Consider the following 16,372-nt stretch of genomic DNA (forward strand, 5'->3'; position numbering starts at 1 on the left):
ATCTAGATGACCTTCAGTTTGGCAATGACTTTTTAAATACAATACCAAAAGCATGATTCATGAAAGAAAAAATTGGTAAGTTGGACTTCATGAAAATTAAAAACTCCTACTCTGTGAAAAATATTGTTAAGAGAATGAAAAGTCAAGTCACAGATTAGGAGAAAATCTTTGCAAACCACCTATCTGATAAAGGACTTGTATCTATAGTACACAAAGAGCCATTACAATTCAACAAGGGAGAAAAAAAAAACCCCAGTTAGAAAGTGGGCAAACAATTCGAACAGGCACCTCACCAAAAGAGATGCAGATGACAGATAGGCATATGAAAGGATGCTCAGCATCGTATGTTTTTAGGGCTTTGCAAATGAAAACAACAATAAAATATCACTAGATACCTGTTAGAAGGGCTGCAATCCAAAACACTGACAAGACAAATGCCGGTGAGGATGTGGAGCAACAGAAACTCTCCTTCATTGCTGGTGGGAATGCAATCTAGGACACCCACTGTGAGAGAGAGTTTGGTGGTTTCTCACAAAGTTAGACATAATGTTACCATATGATCCAGCAATTGCGCTTTTGGTATATATCCAAATGAAATGAGAACTTATGTCCATGAGTATTCATAGCAGCTTTATTCATAATAAAAACTGGAAGCAAACTAGGTATCCTTCAGTAGGTGAATGGATAAAGAAATTCTGGTATATCCATAAGGTAGAATATTATTAAGTGAGAAGAAATGAGCTATTAAGTTATGAAAAGACATGGAGAGGCCTTAAATACAATTGGCTACATAAACCAGTCTGAAAAGGTTACATACTGTATGATTCCAGCTGTATGAAATTCTGGAAAAGGCAAAACGGTAGAGACTGTAAAAGGATTAGTGGTTGCTGGGGGTTGGGGGAAAGGTGGAATGAACAGACAGCAGGGAGGATTTTCAGGGCAGTGAAACTGTTGTGTGTAATACTGTCATAGTGGATAAATGTCATGCATTTAGAATGCATAGAATGGACAATACCAAGAGTGAACCCTAATTAAATTATGTACTTTGGTTAATAATATCAATATTGGTTCATCAGTTGTAACAAATGTGTCACACTTAGGTAAGATGTTAACAATAGGCGAAACTGTGGGGAGAAGGGATATATGACAATTCTGTATAATCTGCTCAACTTACCTATAAACCTAAAATTGCCCTAAAAATAAAGTCTGTTAATTTTTAAAAAGCATTAGTTTCCTGATTGTGAGAACTAATAAAATTCCCTTTAAAAATAAAAATTAGAGACCTTACAACTGTTACTGTTTCACAAGAGAAGGGACCTTGTCGCACACATACATGATGATGTAGCCTCAATCTCGAGGGAAATTGCCTACTCCCTGGCATGCATCTCTGTCCTTGTTTTGCTCATTTGCAATGGCCATTAGCAATGCTGTCCAAGCAGGAGTTTGAGCACCTGGTCTCCCACTCAAAAGGGCTGCCCTACCCTATTCCTGCAGGCAGCCTTGGGTGGGCCCTGTCTCTGCCCCTCAGGAGCCCCTGGGGCTTGGCCAATACCCTGCCTCTCTCTTAGTCTCCTACCTGTAGAATGGAATGATAAATGTGCCTATAGCCAGGCACTCAGAGTGCCTTCCTCTGAAAGTGCAGCTGTTGGCCACTGCAGGTTGGTCCCTGGCCCCCTCTTGCCTAGCACTCCCCAGATGTAGTGACCCCGTCTGTTTACACCTAGGCTAAGAAGTCCATCTCCTCCCACCTGAGCACGCTGGCGGACTTTGCCATTGAGATGTTTGACGTTCTGGATGAAATCAACTACCAGTCTTACAACGACTTCGTCCTCCGAGTTGGTATGTGGCTCTAAACCTATCCTGTCCATCCATGTGGAACACCTTCCTACACCCACCTAGGGGTGGGATCAGCTGATGAGGTACCCTGGTCTTACAGGAAGGAGGGTGGTGCCACCCAGGAGGGCATGGGGACCTGTGTACCGAGTTGCCCCTGGAAGCTGCTGGTGGAAGGTGAAGATGCTTCAGAAAGTGACTTAGACTTTGAAGATTCATTGTCTAGCTCAGGAAACACATTAGAAATCTTGATTGTCCTGGAGACGTTCAGATGCTCCTCCAAGTCCACACTTAGCTGAAGTAAAATGCCCTTTTCCCTGTTCGCCAGCCATGGCTACATAGTTGAGGCCACATGGGCTGTCCAGAAAGAGGCCTTGACGGGAGCCCCACTGTGCGGACTCCGGCCGCCCTGTGTCTTCTCCAGGCTCCTTCCCTCACCTGTGTTGTGAGGAGGAAAAACCATTGGATGCCCCAGTTCCTTTCTAGCTTTTATAAAACTATGATTTGTTGTTGTTTTTTTTAATCATAAATTCACTTTTTCTTGAGATGTAGACAGTTTACCAGAAATAAATTCTACTAGTCCAGGATACAGTTAAACTAGAGGTTCATGGTTGTTTTCGAATTCAAACATCCAGTAGCCTTAAAAACAAAACTTGGAGCTGCGTGTGAGTGTGAAGGGTGGTAGGTGATCCATTTAGAGCATGTGGAGTTCTGATGTCCTGAAAAGCAAGCTCGGCTTTAGGCATGGTGTCTGGCCAGAGGGCAGGGGCAGAGTGAGCCAGCTGGGCCCTGGGCTCTGGTCGGCAGAGCTACTGATGTGCCTGAAAATCAATCTGATGGTGGGTCGGGGAAATTCTGCTCCTCACTTTCCAATGACAAGACCAGCTGGCAAGCCCAGCCCTGTGTCTCAGTGTCTGGTCATGCAGTGGGGCTGGACAAGGATCTCTCGGGGCCCTTCTGCCCATCAGGCTGGTGCTAGCCTAGTGTTCTTTATGTGGGTGGGGAGTCTGGGGTTAGCAGAGGGTGCTCCCTAACTCCCACCAGCTCCAGCCATCTGGGAAGTGGTCCTTTGGGGTTCTTCTCTGAGTTTACCATGCCCACCTTCCCCAGCTCACACCACTGTGCCGCCTGCTCTCAGGCTCCTCCTATGCCATGCCAGCTCCCCATTGCCCAGGATGTCAGAGGAATTTTCTAGGACAAGCTCAGAAAAATTAGTCCACAAATATGAAGGGGAAGATAGGAAGTGGCTTCGGTCGAGGCCAGAAAGCTCCAGTTGCAGGAGGTGGCTGCCAGCAGGCTGTAACAGGAGAGCTGACAGCACGCTTGGTCCCCCTCTGTCCTGCCGAGGATGGGCCGGACGTCACAGCCTGGTATGTGCCCTACTTACAGGGAAGGAAGTCCAGGCTCAGAGAGGGTGAGTGCTTTGCAGAAAGTTGCACAAGGGGTGACTCAAGTTCGGGTGTGCCTGGGTTGTTGCGATGCTGTCCAGCTGGTCTGCAGCTGTCTGGAGGCCAGTTGGACACTGACCTACAAAAAGAGAAGGTACTCCCTCTCCTCCCTTCAGAGCATTCTGCACCATCTTGCTTAGTTCTGGGGCCCATACTCTAAAATAGCCATAAGGTCACATTCTGAGAAAAGGTCCGGAGCTGCTATTTTTCTGGAAGAGAGGATGCACTTGGAGACATACCCTGTAATCACAGATACTGAAAGGCCACACTTCTGAGTGGCTCCCCTGGTAGGGCTTAGCACAGAGGCTGCTATTCCAGGAAAGGGGACTTTTATTTAGGATCAGGACTCGTTTTGAACAGCCAGTGCTGTTCCCCAGTGCAGTGGACAGTGTCGTGAGGGGACCCTGCCCAGGGGAGCCCGTGCAGCAGGGCAGCTGCCTCTCTGGTGCTGTGTGTGATGCTTCAGGAAGGAGCCTGGTGCTAGGTGACCCCAGGAAACAAAGCCCTGAAAGGAGCAGCCTTTTCTCCACCAGGAGCAGCATCAGGTGCATTTGGTGGCCCTGGTGGGGTGAGTTACACTTTTCCCGCTGATGACAGGTCATGCGCTGGCTGTTTTCTAGGCATCAATGTTGGCCCTGTGGTGGCTGGAGTGATTGGCGCTCGCAGGCCCCAGTACGACATCTGGGGAAACACAGTCAACGTGGCCAGTCGGATGGATAGCACAGGGGTCCAGGGCAGAATCCAGGTCAGTTCACCAAGAAACCCCTAAGGCATGGGTGCCCATTCTTCAGGTGAGGAAACTGAGGCACAGGGGGCCAGAATTGAATCCCCAGTCTACAGACCGTAAGTGGCAGGGCAGAAAGAGCTGCATATTTCAGTCTGTCTGCTCTGGAGGGCATCCTGGCCCGGGCATCTTGATTTTGCTGTTTGGTTTGTCATTTAGCCTTGGGGGCTGGCTCCTGAGTGACCAAGTGCAGCGGTGGGAGCACTGAGTCACTGGGTCCTGCTGCTGGTCCCAGCAGCCTGGTGGCTCTCATTCACTCTGCACATCCCAGGACTCCGGACTCCACCAGCTGCCATAGGAAGGAAGGGCTTTCTTGTGTGTTTGAAGGGAGGGTGCTGTGCATGTCCACCTCATCTGAGGAACTTGTGGGCAGCTCAGGTGGCCTGACACATGGTGGCTGACACCCTCTAAAAGCCATGGAAAGGTTTAGAAGGCAGCAGCCTCTGCTTTTCCTCAGTGTGGAGGAGTGTGGTTCGGCTTCTGGGATTTCCCTGGGAACAAATTTGAAACTTGACTCGGTCTTGATGACCACCAGGATGAAGCCCTTACAACTAAGATGGAGATTGTGAGGGGCCACACAGCCCTGCAGCCACCCTTGCTGGGAACTGCAGGCCTCCAGAGGCCATGGAGGGAAGGCTTGGTCCCCAGGCACGTGACAGCAGCTATTCACGGGGGCAGTTTAAGGGACAGGTAGGCCAAAATATTCATGGAGCTCTCCTCTCCTGCTCAAAACATAGATGGGGCTTCCATGGAGCAGTGCTGCACTTCTGCATTCTCTTTTTAAAAATTTCTTTTATCACAGTAAGGTATACACTGAATTTGTCGTCTTTTTTCTAGGTGTACGGTTGAGTGGCATTAAATATATTTACATGGTTGTGCAGCCATCACCACCATCCACCTCCAGAACTTCGTGCTGTATATATATATATACACGTATGTATACACATATACACATATATACACACACATATATGTATATATACATATATGTGTGTGTATATACATATGTGTGTGTATATATACATATGTGTGTGTATATACATATATGTGTGTATATATACACATATATACATAAATGTGTATACAGCACGAAGTGTAAATATATATACTTATACTTTTTTTACAATGTACTTTTAAAAATATACAATATTTAAATATTAATATTAATTAATTTTTATTAATATTATATATTAAATATATAAATATATTTATATATTATATTAAATATATAAATATATTTATATATTATATTAAATATATAAATATATTTATATATTATATTAAATATATAAATATATTTTATAATTTTATAAATTTTTATATTTTAAATTTTTATTTTAAATTATTTCAAATTTTAAATATTATAATTTTATTTAAATAATAAAATTAAATGTTAAATATATTAAATTAATATTAAATATATAAATATATATATACTTACACCTTTTTTGTTTTACAGTGTACTTTTTTTTTTTTACAATGACTGTATCCTGCACCCTTCTGCAGGATTCCCCCAAAACTGGACTTGCCAGGGGAGAACTTCATGGGAGCCCCATCCTGCCCACCCCAGCCTGGCCCCTGCCCCGAACCAACATTGCATTTTTAAGTTTCTAAAATCAGTTCTGGGCCTGCCACTGTCCTATTTTGCCCCTGCCTAACACACAGACTGTTCACTGGTGGCCTCTGTCCAATCCCCAGCCAGGTGTCTCCTGGCTGCCCAGGATATCACCCTTGCACTCACAGGGCCTCTGTCCTCCCTCCCCTGCTTGGGCTTCCTAGCACCCCTGCCACACTGACGGGGGCCAGCCTCCCCAACTCTGGGTATTAGAAGGTGGGATTGGCATGGATTTGGTTCTTTTAACAAAAGATGCCAGGGTTTGAATGGACTGTGTGTGGGAGAGTGAGGAGCAGCCAGGGAGATAGGGAGGAAGAGAGGAAGTTCCAAGATCACACCTCCAACATAATGCAGAGATACCAGTCATGTCCTCTGTTCACAGGACTCATTGCATTTAGTAGAAACTATTTTCTCATCTTTTGTCTTTTTCCTAACTTTGTGAAGCAGAAATTCTTTGAGCTAAAATACTGGTTGCGAACCTGTCGAGAAATGTCTCTGTTTTCTCTGGACAGTTTGCCTGCTGCCCTCCGTATGCTGGTCCCTCCCTCCCCTGACTCAGGGTTGCAGAGGCAGCTATGCCGGGGTCCTGTGAACTGGCTGGTTTGCACCCCCACCGACACCATGCTGCTGCCCCCAGCAGTGAGTTGGAAGTCAGGCTTTGCCCTAGACTCTACTCTTTGCTGCCCCTTCCAGCTGAGGGGGGTACCTTCTGCCCCCTACATTCTGTATGCCCTACTTGTAAATGTCCCTGGCTGCTGAGGTGCCAAGAGTCCTGAACCCAGAGAGTCTACCCTACTCTTCTCTGTTCTAGCATCTGGAGCTGGGTCCCACACAGCCTCTGGCATGGAGTGCATGGAGCCACCATGGAAGCTCACATCCAGACCCTGGTGCTAGGTCCCTACAAGCAAGCCCTGCCCCACTGCCTGCCTGTCTGGGTGCTTCCTGGGCCACCCTTTCTGGCTCAGTGAACATTGCCTCCTCCTATTGTCCAGGGAAGAGGCAGTGAGACTCCCCTGGGGCTGGCCCCTTAGACTCCTCCGAGTCCGCTGGGTTGTCTTTGCAGGGCTGTGTCTTTTTTACATAGTGACCCAAGTGATTTCAGCAAGAGTAGGGGCCCTGGCTGCCAGGCTGAGCTGGGAAAGCCACATCCCAGTGCCAGGGTTGGGCAGTCAGGGTGGACAGCAACAGATGCAGGATGGAGTGTTTTGGTCTCTTCCCAGAGGAGTCCCCCTCATTGCCCTGAAGTAACACTCACTTCTCTCCATCAACAGGTGACTGAGGAAGTCCACCGGCTGCTGAGAAGGTGCCCCTACCACTTTGTGTGCCGAGGCAAAGTCAGTGTCAAGGGCAAAGGCGAGATGTTGACATACTTTCTAGAAGGCAGGACTGATGGAAACGGCTCCCAAATCAGGTCCCTGGGCTTGGATCGGAAAATGTGTCCATTTGGGAGAGCTGGCCTTCAGGGCAGACGTCCCCCGGTGTGCCCCATGCCTGGCGTCTCAGTCAGGGCTGGGCTCCCTCCACACTCCCCAGGCCAGTACCTGCCCTCTGCAGCAGCTGGGAAGGAGGCTTAGTGGAGCCCACGTGGGCCTCTGGGGTGCACATGGGGTGGGAATGCTCCGGGGGTGACACAGGCCACGGTGGCTCCAGCCAGGACCAGCCAGACCAGCAGAGCAGGGAGCCACTTGCCAGGGTGGAGGAGGAGCATTGTCCAGGCGTGGCCTGTGGCCCGAGGGCCAACCACCAAGCAGACACAGCACAGCAGTGACTCGGTGAGGGGAGGACACCCGACTGTGCACACTTCCAGGCCTCCCTGGAGAGGTGTCCACTCCATCCTTCCCTCCGTGGCGTAGGGAGCACTGTTTCTTTCCAGCAAGCCTGTTCAGGTTTGGCCAGGTCGGCATCAATGTAAGGACCTTCAGAGCATCCACCAGGGTTACAGCAAGAGCCACTGAGGTGTGGCTGGCAGAGCGACTGAGGAGCTCTGTGAGAGTGTGCCCTCTGAGACAGCCCTGTCCGCCCCGCCCAGGTGGGACCTGACATACAGGCGGCTCCAGCCCTGGGCAGCGGCTTCAAGAGCCAGAGTGGGAAGTCAGGCCTCTCTGGGAAGGTCACAAGGCCTGGGGTTGTTCACACCACAGGCACAATACAGAGCTGTCCACTCTTGAACTGGACGGTCTGGGGAGAATTGAGAAGCTGCCTCTCACTGCATGGATAGTGGTGGCTGCTGGCTTTCAAGCGTGGTTTTTTGCTAAGAGCCAGAGGCAGGTCTTCTGGAGTTCTCAGGGGGGCCCTGTGACCCCCTCTCCACCATGGCCAGCATCGGCTTCTTGCTGCACCTGTGCATTCTCCACCCCTCCGCCAATGGCTTCCAGCTCCTAAAACACCTGGACATTCCCCATCCTGCACCGGCACTGTGTTTGTTCAGAGAAAACGAAGGGTGTCATTTCTTCTTTTCCCTGTGGCATCTTGGATCCTTTACATTTAGCAACAACAGTGTGAGGCTCCACTTCTGTTGAATACGAGCGGCTGTCACACCCATGAGCAAGTTTCCTTGATGGAAGATGGTGTTTCTCCAGCAGAACCAACCCTCCAGGACGAAGTTTCAGAATTGGCTGATGGTCGTGAGTGCAGGTGTCCCTGTTGTAATTTGCAGGGAAATTGACTGCAGGTGATAGTGTTGACGTCTGACGTCTGACAACCTCCTATATGCATGTCTAAATAGTCACAATGAAGATGAAAATAAGGATGAGGGGGACGGGGTCCAGGAGGGCCACTGGGAAGGCACTATCCAGAAATAGTGGACGGAGGTCTGGCATGTGGAAACCTTGGATCTCGGTCACAGGGAGGAAGGCAGCTAGAAATGGGAGGGAAGCTTCTGGGTAGGCACCATAGTAGGGGAATGTCTAAAGACCCACTGCTCTGAGATGTGGTCAGAGAGGTTTCTGTGGACTACAGATGAGGCCTGAGCCCTGCCTATGCTCAAAGCCAGCAGGGTTGGGGGTCCGCCTCCTCACTGCTCCTCAACAGCTGTAACCCTTTCCTGAGGGCCCCGACTTTTCAGAATAGGAGCAGAGAGAAGCCCAGACTTCCTTCCCTGGAGTGTAGACCTGTGTGTGGGACCTGCTCCAGTCTGATCCCTGTCCGCACAGGTGGGTGATGTCCTTGGCTGCTGCCATCAGAGGCAGCCCCCTGCACAGGGAGGGGCTGACCCTGCCTCAGCTGTGTGGCCATGTGGGGGCAGTAGGGGCCTGGGCCATAGCTGGGGGAGGCCAGACCCTGAGGGCTTTGCAGGGCAGCCAGTGCAGTGATGCCTGGCGCTTCCAGCTGAGACAGGAGTCTGGACAGAGGTGGGCAGGGTGGATGGCTTCGGGCAGGGAAGGCGGGTAGAGGCTGCATGTGGGGGCCCCTGTCTGCCTGTCCTTAGGGTGTGGATTAGGCTGTGGCTTCTGTGATGGTGCAAGAGGCAGGATGGTCTCCAGACACCTTCTTGCAGAGTGATTTTGACCAATGCCTTTCCAGCACCTTCCCCTGGTTATGACAGGGAGCTCCTAGGCCAGGCCACATGACCCCACAGGTAGGCTGACCCCATGGACCCACTGGAGACTTTGAGGGCAGAGCTCGGGCACCTTTCATCTTCCTTGGGTGGTCCTCATGTCGCTGTCCGCTCATGTTCCTGGTGTTCTGGCATCACCTTGTGCCGGTGGGGGCTGGGCTCCCGTGAGGTCCTAGGGCAGAAGGAGGTGCTTGCAGGGCCTCTCGCTGCTACTGGGACATCCACAGGACCTAATGTTTATGTGGAATCTCCAGGCTGCCATCGAGGGCTCCTGAGCTCATCCTGAGGACCCAGGGTCCATCTGAGCCGGCTGTGGGCTGAGATCCTGGCTGGGGCCCTGCTGTCAACCTCTCCTCCAGGCCCTGCCTTGTCCCTGCTCCTGTGCTTTCCTCTCTTCAGGACAAATGGTTTGTCCTTATGGTCCCCTTTCCACTAGGATTTTCTCATCCTCATCTGTCTATCCCAGCCGGATTTGAAGCAGTCACTTCAGACAGGAGCCACAGGGAGCCTGTGAGGGAGTAGTGCGGTGGTGGTGAGTGTGGCTGCCCTGGCTCCCCCAGCTCACCGTGGTGCTGTCCTTGACCCACGAGCTGTTGAGAAGGGTGCAGAGCCCCTGGCACAGCCAACCCTGTTGCCCCCAGTGCCGCTGCCCACCTTCGGCCATCCAGGTGGTGGGTAGACAGAGAAGTGAACCCCAAAGGTGTCCATGCCCCAGTTCTAAGCCCTGTGGCCAGGTGCTGTCACACAGCAAAGGGGACTTTGCAGGTGGAATTAGGGTTAGGGATCTAAGGATGGGAGGGGAACTTGGTTTATCTGGGTGGGCTCAGTGACCCCTTGGAATGGCTGAGGGAGGCAGGAGAGCCTGGAAAGATTCGAAGTGTCACAGAGATGGTGCCGTCATTGCTGGCTTAAAGACAAGGGGCCAGGAGCCAACACCAGAGGCCACTCCACAACCCCAGCGCCAGTCAGCAAGGAAGCCAGGTGTCGCTCACACAACCAGAAGGAGCTGAGTTTGGCAACAACCCAAGTGAGCCTGAAGCAGATTCGCCCCAGAGCCTCCAGGCGTGAGTGGAGCCCAGTCCAGCGACACCTTGGTTTGGCCTGTGAGACTGAGAAGAGAGCCAGCCACGCCGTGCTGTGCCTGGGGTCCACAGAGCCGGGAGGTCACACATGTACGTCCTGGAAGCTGCCCAAGGTGTGGCCACTTGTAGGGCAGTGAGAGGAAGCCGTCGCGGGGACCATGCTGCCTTCTCTGGGCTCACGACTGTTCTGGAAAGGACCCCATGGCAGACTTGGCAAGGTCTCCACTTCAGGGGCAAACATCTCCATCATCAGCAACTCCAAACCCCAGCCACTTCCTGGGAGTTCAGGAACTGTGTTTAGCCATAATGTTCCTTGGGGTTTGGTGAAAAACAACTTCCTTTTTATTTGTGGGAGAACTGTATTATATTGCCTTATTTATTTTTAATCATGTACAATATTCATGTACAAATGTTAGAGCCATTCGGGTAGGATTCTCTCTAAATTATTTATTGAAGAGGCTTTGTAAATAGTGCACCAGTGACAGGTGCTGCCTGTTTACTCGTACCAAAAATGAAGACAAGCCCCACACCCACCTCAGCCCCTGCTTGGCCATGCTGTGGCCCTTTGGAAATGACCCTGTGTGCTCCCCTCGCGACCCTTGCATGCCTTTCATGCCTGATGCCGTAGAGTAGAACACAGCCCCGGAATGCTTCCAGTTGCTTGCAGGGACCATGCCGGCCCGGGTGGTCCATGCTTGCGGGGTGTCTGTATCCTGCAGGAGGACGCCCCTACAGACCCAGCAACCCAAGTTGCCAGCCCGTGTTTCTCAGACTTTAAAGCCACCAGGGCTTCTGGAACACCTGTCATAGAAGCAATAACTCTAACTCTATACTGTAGAGATGAGTCTGGTCCGAAGCAGATTAGTAATTTAGAGATAAGCCATGCATACAAGTTTGCCCCATTCTCTGGCTTGGGGTGGTGGGAGGCGGGGAGCTGCCACTCCCAAAGCCCCCACCCCTTCCTGAAGACCCAGCTATGAAACCGCAGTTCCTGTGGGTTGGGCTGCCCAGGCTGGTCAGAGCTCAGCACCCCAGGTCTGGTGAGCAGACAGAGCCGGCGTTAAACCCCGATCAGGTCATTGTCACCACACCCTTGCTTGGATGAGGAAGGAAGGAGGCAAAGGCACCCACTCCATCCAAGATCTGTTCCAATTGATGAGCCTCAGTACCGGCCTCACACTGACCAACGGTGGTATGCTGCAGTTTGTTGGTTTGGTGCAGAGTCTAAAGGATAACATATCAAGGCTTACCTGTGATAGGCCATTTTAAGGAAATGGTGGCACTCTGAAGGCTGTCCTCATTCACCTTCCACAATGCTGGTACCATCCTGGTAGAAGAGCCCTCTGAACAGGACACCTGTTCAGGCCTGGGGGCCCCATGCTAGGCTTGCCTGGGTGTGAGAAGGTCGAACTGGGTGGCTTAGGCCTTCAAATTGAGCTTGGGGGTGTCCAAGAGAGGGGTCTTATTCGAGGAACTCACATACCCCAAATAACCATCAGTGCACAAATCATTCCATGCTCTTTGGCACCAGGCAGGAGATGCTGCAGGCAGGTGTCCGTAGTTGGCAAAAATGGGCAGTAGGGGAAATGGAGTTGCTTCAACCTTTCTCAGTCCCGGCCCTCACTGCACCCACCAAGTCAAGCAGAGCTGGGTGGGCTGAGACCAGCATCCCAGCTGGACTGAGCCTGGGGGGAGGGGCTGGAGCCAAGGAGCCCCCCTGGGTGGGGGCATCAGGAGCAGGGGCAGGGCCTGAGGACTGCTCCCCCTGCATGGAGGGCAGGCCAAGATGGAGCCCAGGGTAGACTTTGAGGAAGGCTCAGTGGGCTCAGCAGAAGGAAGGCTCTTCTCATAGTTGTGGTTTTCCACAGATGGATTTGGGTGATCTGAGTGTGGTCAGGCCCTGCCGTTGGGGAATGAATGCCACACGGGGTTTGTCTGTAAGCTGCAGTGTCTGTGATTCTGTGTGAACTGACAGCAGGGAGCTGAAGGGCAGGCCCCGGCCTTGGGAGAGGACACGGGCATGGGCTGCTGGATGCAGGGCTCCCAGGGCTGTGAAGGCAGAGGGGTCTCTGGAGGCAGACAGGGTGGGCTGGGGGCAGCAGCAGGGGGCAGAGCCCCAGCCAGGGCAGCTGCTTCCTGCACATAGACATTCCTCCTGCGCAGGGCCAAGTGCCCATGAGCACAGCCCCAGACAGACACGGTGGGGAGCTTGGAGCCCTCCGCTCACCTAGAGGAGCCCTGGGACACGCACTGGAAAGTATTCCAGGGGCTTCCTGCCTTATCCTTCTGTTTGTTGATACACTTAGTGAAAGCAGATCCTGTACTAGGATGTGAGGATATCTGTCACCTCCGTGGTCCATTCCATAAACACCAGATTCCATTTCAGTTGCCACACATTTTGAGGCTAGACTTCCCTAAACAACATGCCATTGTGAAATGATGCATATATTTGTATTTTTAAATTTCCCTGAAACTTTAATCTATTCTGTTCCATATGAAGTCTGTTCACTACCTTAAAAAATAGATACTCCACTAGAGGCTGTGCTTAATTCAAATCCATGTGTGTGCCTGCATTACATGTGTGAACACGTGTTTCTGTCGTGTGTGTCATGCACATCTGTGTGTTGCATAGCATAAGCCAAATGAAAATTAATCATTTGTTCATGGGATTCATATGAGGAACAAAATTAAATTTGAATACAGTCAGATAACTGCCATGCAGGGCATTTGGGGAACCATCCCCAAATGCCCTGATGTGATTTCCCTCAGAAAATCGTTGTTATTAGAGGAGAAGGTCTGGGCAGGGGCAGCAGCATCTCAGACATCAAGTCAACTTTATCATCTACTACATCAGCACTGAAGTCCAGGGGCATTGAGGCACTAACTAGGTTCCATTTTCTTTGGTTTGGTTACTTATTTTTTCCTTTTGGGTTCTCGGTGTGCAGAGGCTGTAGAGAGAGCCTCAGGGCGGTGACCGCTGCAGGAATTCGGCCCTCCAGCTCCCTCCAGTTACCAGGAGCCAATTTGGAGGCCAGGCCTTCCCAGCTGAGTGTCTGTCAGCTTCATTCTCTCTCAGCTGTGCAGTGGAAGAGCAACAATAGACCGGTGACCTTCTTGGGTTGTGCTTCACAATGGACTGGCAAAAACATCTTTGAAATCAGAAAATCAGGCCGGGCGCAGTGGCTCCTGCCTGTAAGCCCAGCACTTTGGGAGGCGGAGGCGGGTGGATCCATTGAGGTCAGGAGCTCAAGACCAGCCTGGTCAACATGGTGAAACCCCGTCTCTACTAAAAATACAAAAAAAAATTAGCTGGGCGTGTTGGCGGGAGCCCGTAGTCCCAGCTACACGGGAGGCTAAGGTGGGAGAATCGCTTGAACCTGGGAGGCGGAGGTTGCAGTGAGCCGAGATTGCACCATTGCACTCCAGCCTGGGCGACAGAGCAAGACTCTGTCTCAAAAAAAAAAAAAAAGAAGAAAGAAATCAGAAAATCGACCACAGTGGTAGCCACCTGGCCTAATGCTGTGTTTTTGTACCTGACAGGGGTCACTCATTTTAGGCACAACTCCTTCATTCTTTGTGAAATTAGTGAGTTTCCTTCTACCCGTCACCAGATTCAATATGTTCTATTAATACACCGATAACCACAGGGGAAGGGCACTTGTCGCTCTCCCACCTGGTTACCACAGTCTCCATGGGTCTTTTGCCGTGACCACAAATAAAGGAAACACTCATCACTGGTATCTAAGTCGGGCTTTACAGTAACTATGCACCTTCTGTGTGCTTCACCTCACTCTCTACTTCAAACAGCCCATGGAGGGAGGTATTATTATACTCCTTATGTTGACAGTGAAGAATCTGAGGCCCAGAGAGGTTGGGGACTTGAGTAAAGTCACACAGCCCTGAGAGGCAGGACCAGGGTTCCATTCCTGCTCTATCCAGTTCCAAGCCCTTGTGTTTTCCATTACGTTTAGTGCCTCTTTGCTAACAGCAACATCTGCAAGATTGGTGTTGGTTTTGATGGAGAACTCTAGCTCATCCACATGCTAGTGCCCAAGTGGTGGAGGGGCCACCTCAGCAGGTGGGTTCTGAATGCAGCCAAGGCTGTGCCCGCAATGGGTGAGACTCGCTCCAACTGCCCGCCCTCAGAGCAGGTGCCTAAGTCCTCCCTGGCACCGGCAGGCCTTACCTCACATTGCTAAATTAAAGCAATGCAATTCCTCTTGGGTAAGAGGAATTCCTCCTTCTTTACTAACTGATCCCCAGCAAGGAAATAAAATGTTAGGCTTTAAAAATCCCTACTTTGTCATATCAGACTATATTCTAAAACTATATTTGAGCGAAACCTGTCATTGCATCTAATTTCAAATATACAGAATCTCCTTAAGAGCTGTTGCCTTATTCTTTTGTAAAGCCTCTCTGACATCAAATGGGGAGAAATGGTGGCACCTCCAGACACCCTGAAACTACACACCATTTCTTCCCTGCTCAGCTTCTGCTCAGGAGTTCTGTGAGCTATGGGAAGGCCATTGGTTGGATTTGCTACTTTTACTTTCATCTTCCTCTGCTGTAGAGCCATTTAATGTTAGTGTCATATGCTGCTGGTGAGGTAAAGGTGGGTCCGGGTGCCTTCCCAGGGGTTAGAGGATGTTCAAAGGGCCGATTTCAGCAGGAGTTCAGAGGGCTTATGATGGATGGTGAGAGATTTGACAACCACCAGAGCACATGTGCTCTGACCCTCTCCTGGGCATTGGTTCCTGCTGGTACCGGGCGGTTCAGACCTTCAGATAGGTTGCTTTCAAAAGAGCTTTCAGGCACTTATTGAGAATTAATGTTTAAACAGACATAATAGCCTAGATGAACTCCCAAGAGATCTATTAAATCTTGTGGGCTGAATAAATATCTCGTGCAGGACTGTGCAACAGTAGCCCAGAGCATCCTGCCTGTGGGCATCCACCTCCCAGGTGAGGGCAGTGGGAAGCTGGCCCGACGGCAGCCAGAACTTGTTTCTCACCTCCCACCAGCAACCCCCCACCCAACTCTGGGCCCCAGGCACATGAAGCACAAGTCTCAGGGGACCATTCCCACATTGGGGGATCCTGAGGGAGCCCATCACCGCCTCTTGCATACAACTGTCCACTAGGAGGCACGCCCAGTGTGGGAGAGATGTATGGTCTTGCCTTCCACCTGTAAAAACTGCACATATGCAAGCCATTTGCACTCTGGAACTGCATGCCGTGAAAACTCCTAATGGTGTGGAACTTAGTTTGAATTTGAAATCACGCCGCATGCACAAAGGGACAGGCCCAGGCCCGACCTCAGGTCATCCGCCCGCTGGCTGCAGAGCATCCCTGGGAGCCAAGGCGAGGCCCGTGGAGCCTGAGCTTTGTGTAGCTCGTGCACTTATTACGCACCACCTCCCTTCAGTCACCACTCCTCTTCCTCCGCCATCCTCATTTATACTGATTGCACACCCCCCGCTCAAACAACAATGTCCTTATTATGATGACCATCTCATAGTGGTACATTCCATTCCTATTTAAGGTAAGCCCAAAGCCCACTTTTGGATTTTCTCGACTGTCCAAGAAAAGTTGTGTAAGCGCCTGCGTTCTTCTGGGTTTGGCTAGATAGGGTTGTGTCCCTCTATGGAATGGAGAGTGATGTGGGCAAGGGTGTCACTTTCTCGCACAATACAACTCACTGAGGATGCTTCTGTAGAAGTGAGAAACACGATGAGTACATTCAGAATTACAATAACTCACTCTCACTGGGTAACTTCTCATGATAGATTTGTATGATCAATACGGGTCTATTTTTATGTCAACTGAACACTGTAGAGTACCTTCCAGTCTTTTTCAAGATTGTTAAATTGAGACAAGTAATTGAATAATTTGTCCTATTTTTATTTTAAAAAAAGTGAATGGACTGAAATGTTAAATGTGAATGTACATTTCTTAATTGCAACTTTTCTACTGAGTGTTTGCACTATACTTTCTGGAATCTTATTTAACAAAAATAAAGGAAAAAAATTGCTTGACTAAACTCTGTGGCCATTTC

At 50.4% G+C, this 16,372-nt stretch overlaps 1 protein-coding gene across 1 annotated transcript in view; it reads left to right on the plus strand.

Moving 5' to 3' along the window:
• ADCY1 (adenylate cyclase 1) overlaps positions 1-16,357 on the plus strand; it is a 147,775-nt gene extending 131,418 nt beyond the window's left edge. Inside the window, exons 18-20 of the mRNA XM_008968790.5 lie at positions 1,725-1,839; positions 3,902-4,026; positions 6,952-16,357. Coding sequence (XP_008967038.2) covers positions 1,725-1,839; positions 3,902-4,026; positions 6,952-7,254 — 543 coding nt within the window. The 3' untranslated portion in view covers positions 7,255-16,357. The remainder of the gene's footprint in view (positions 1-1,724; positions 1,840-3,901; positions 4,027-6,951) is intronic.
• The last annotated feature ends 15 nt before the right edge of the window (positions 16,358-16,372 follow it).

Source organism: Pan paniscus, chromosome 6 (genome assembly GCF_029289425.2).
Source record: "Pan paniscus chromosome 6, NHGRI_mPanPan1-v2.0_pri, whole genome shotgun sequence".
In the NCBI taxonomy this organism is placed as follows: Eukaryota; Metazoa; Chordata; class Mammalia; order Primates; family Hominidae; genus Pan; species Pan paniscus.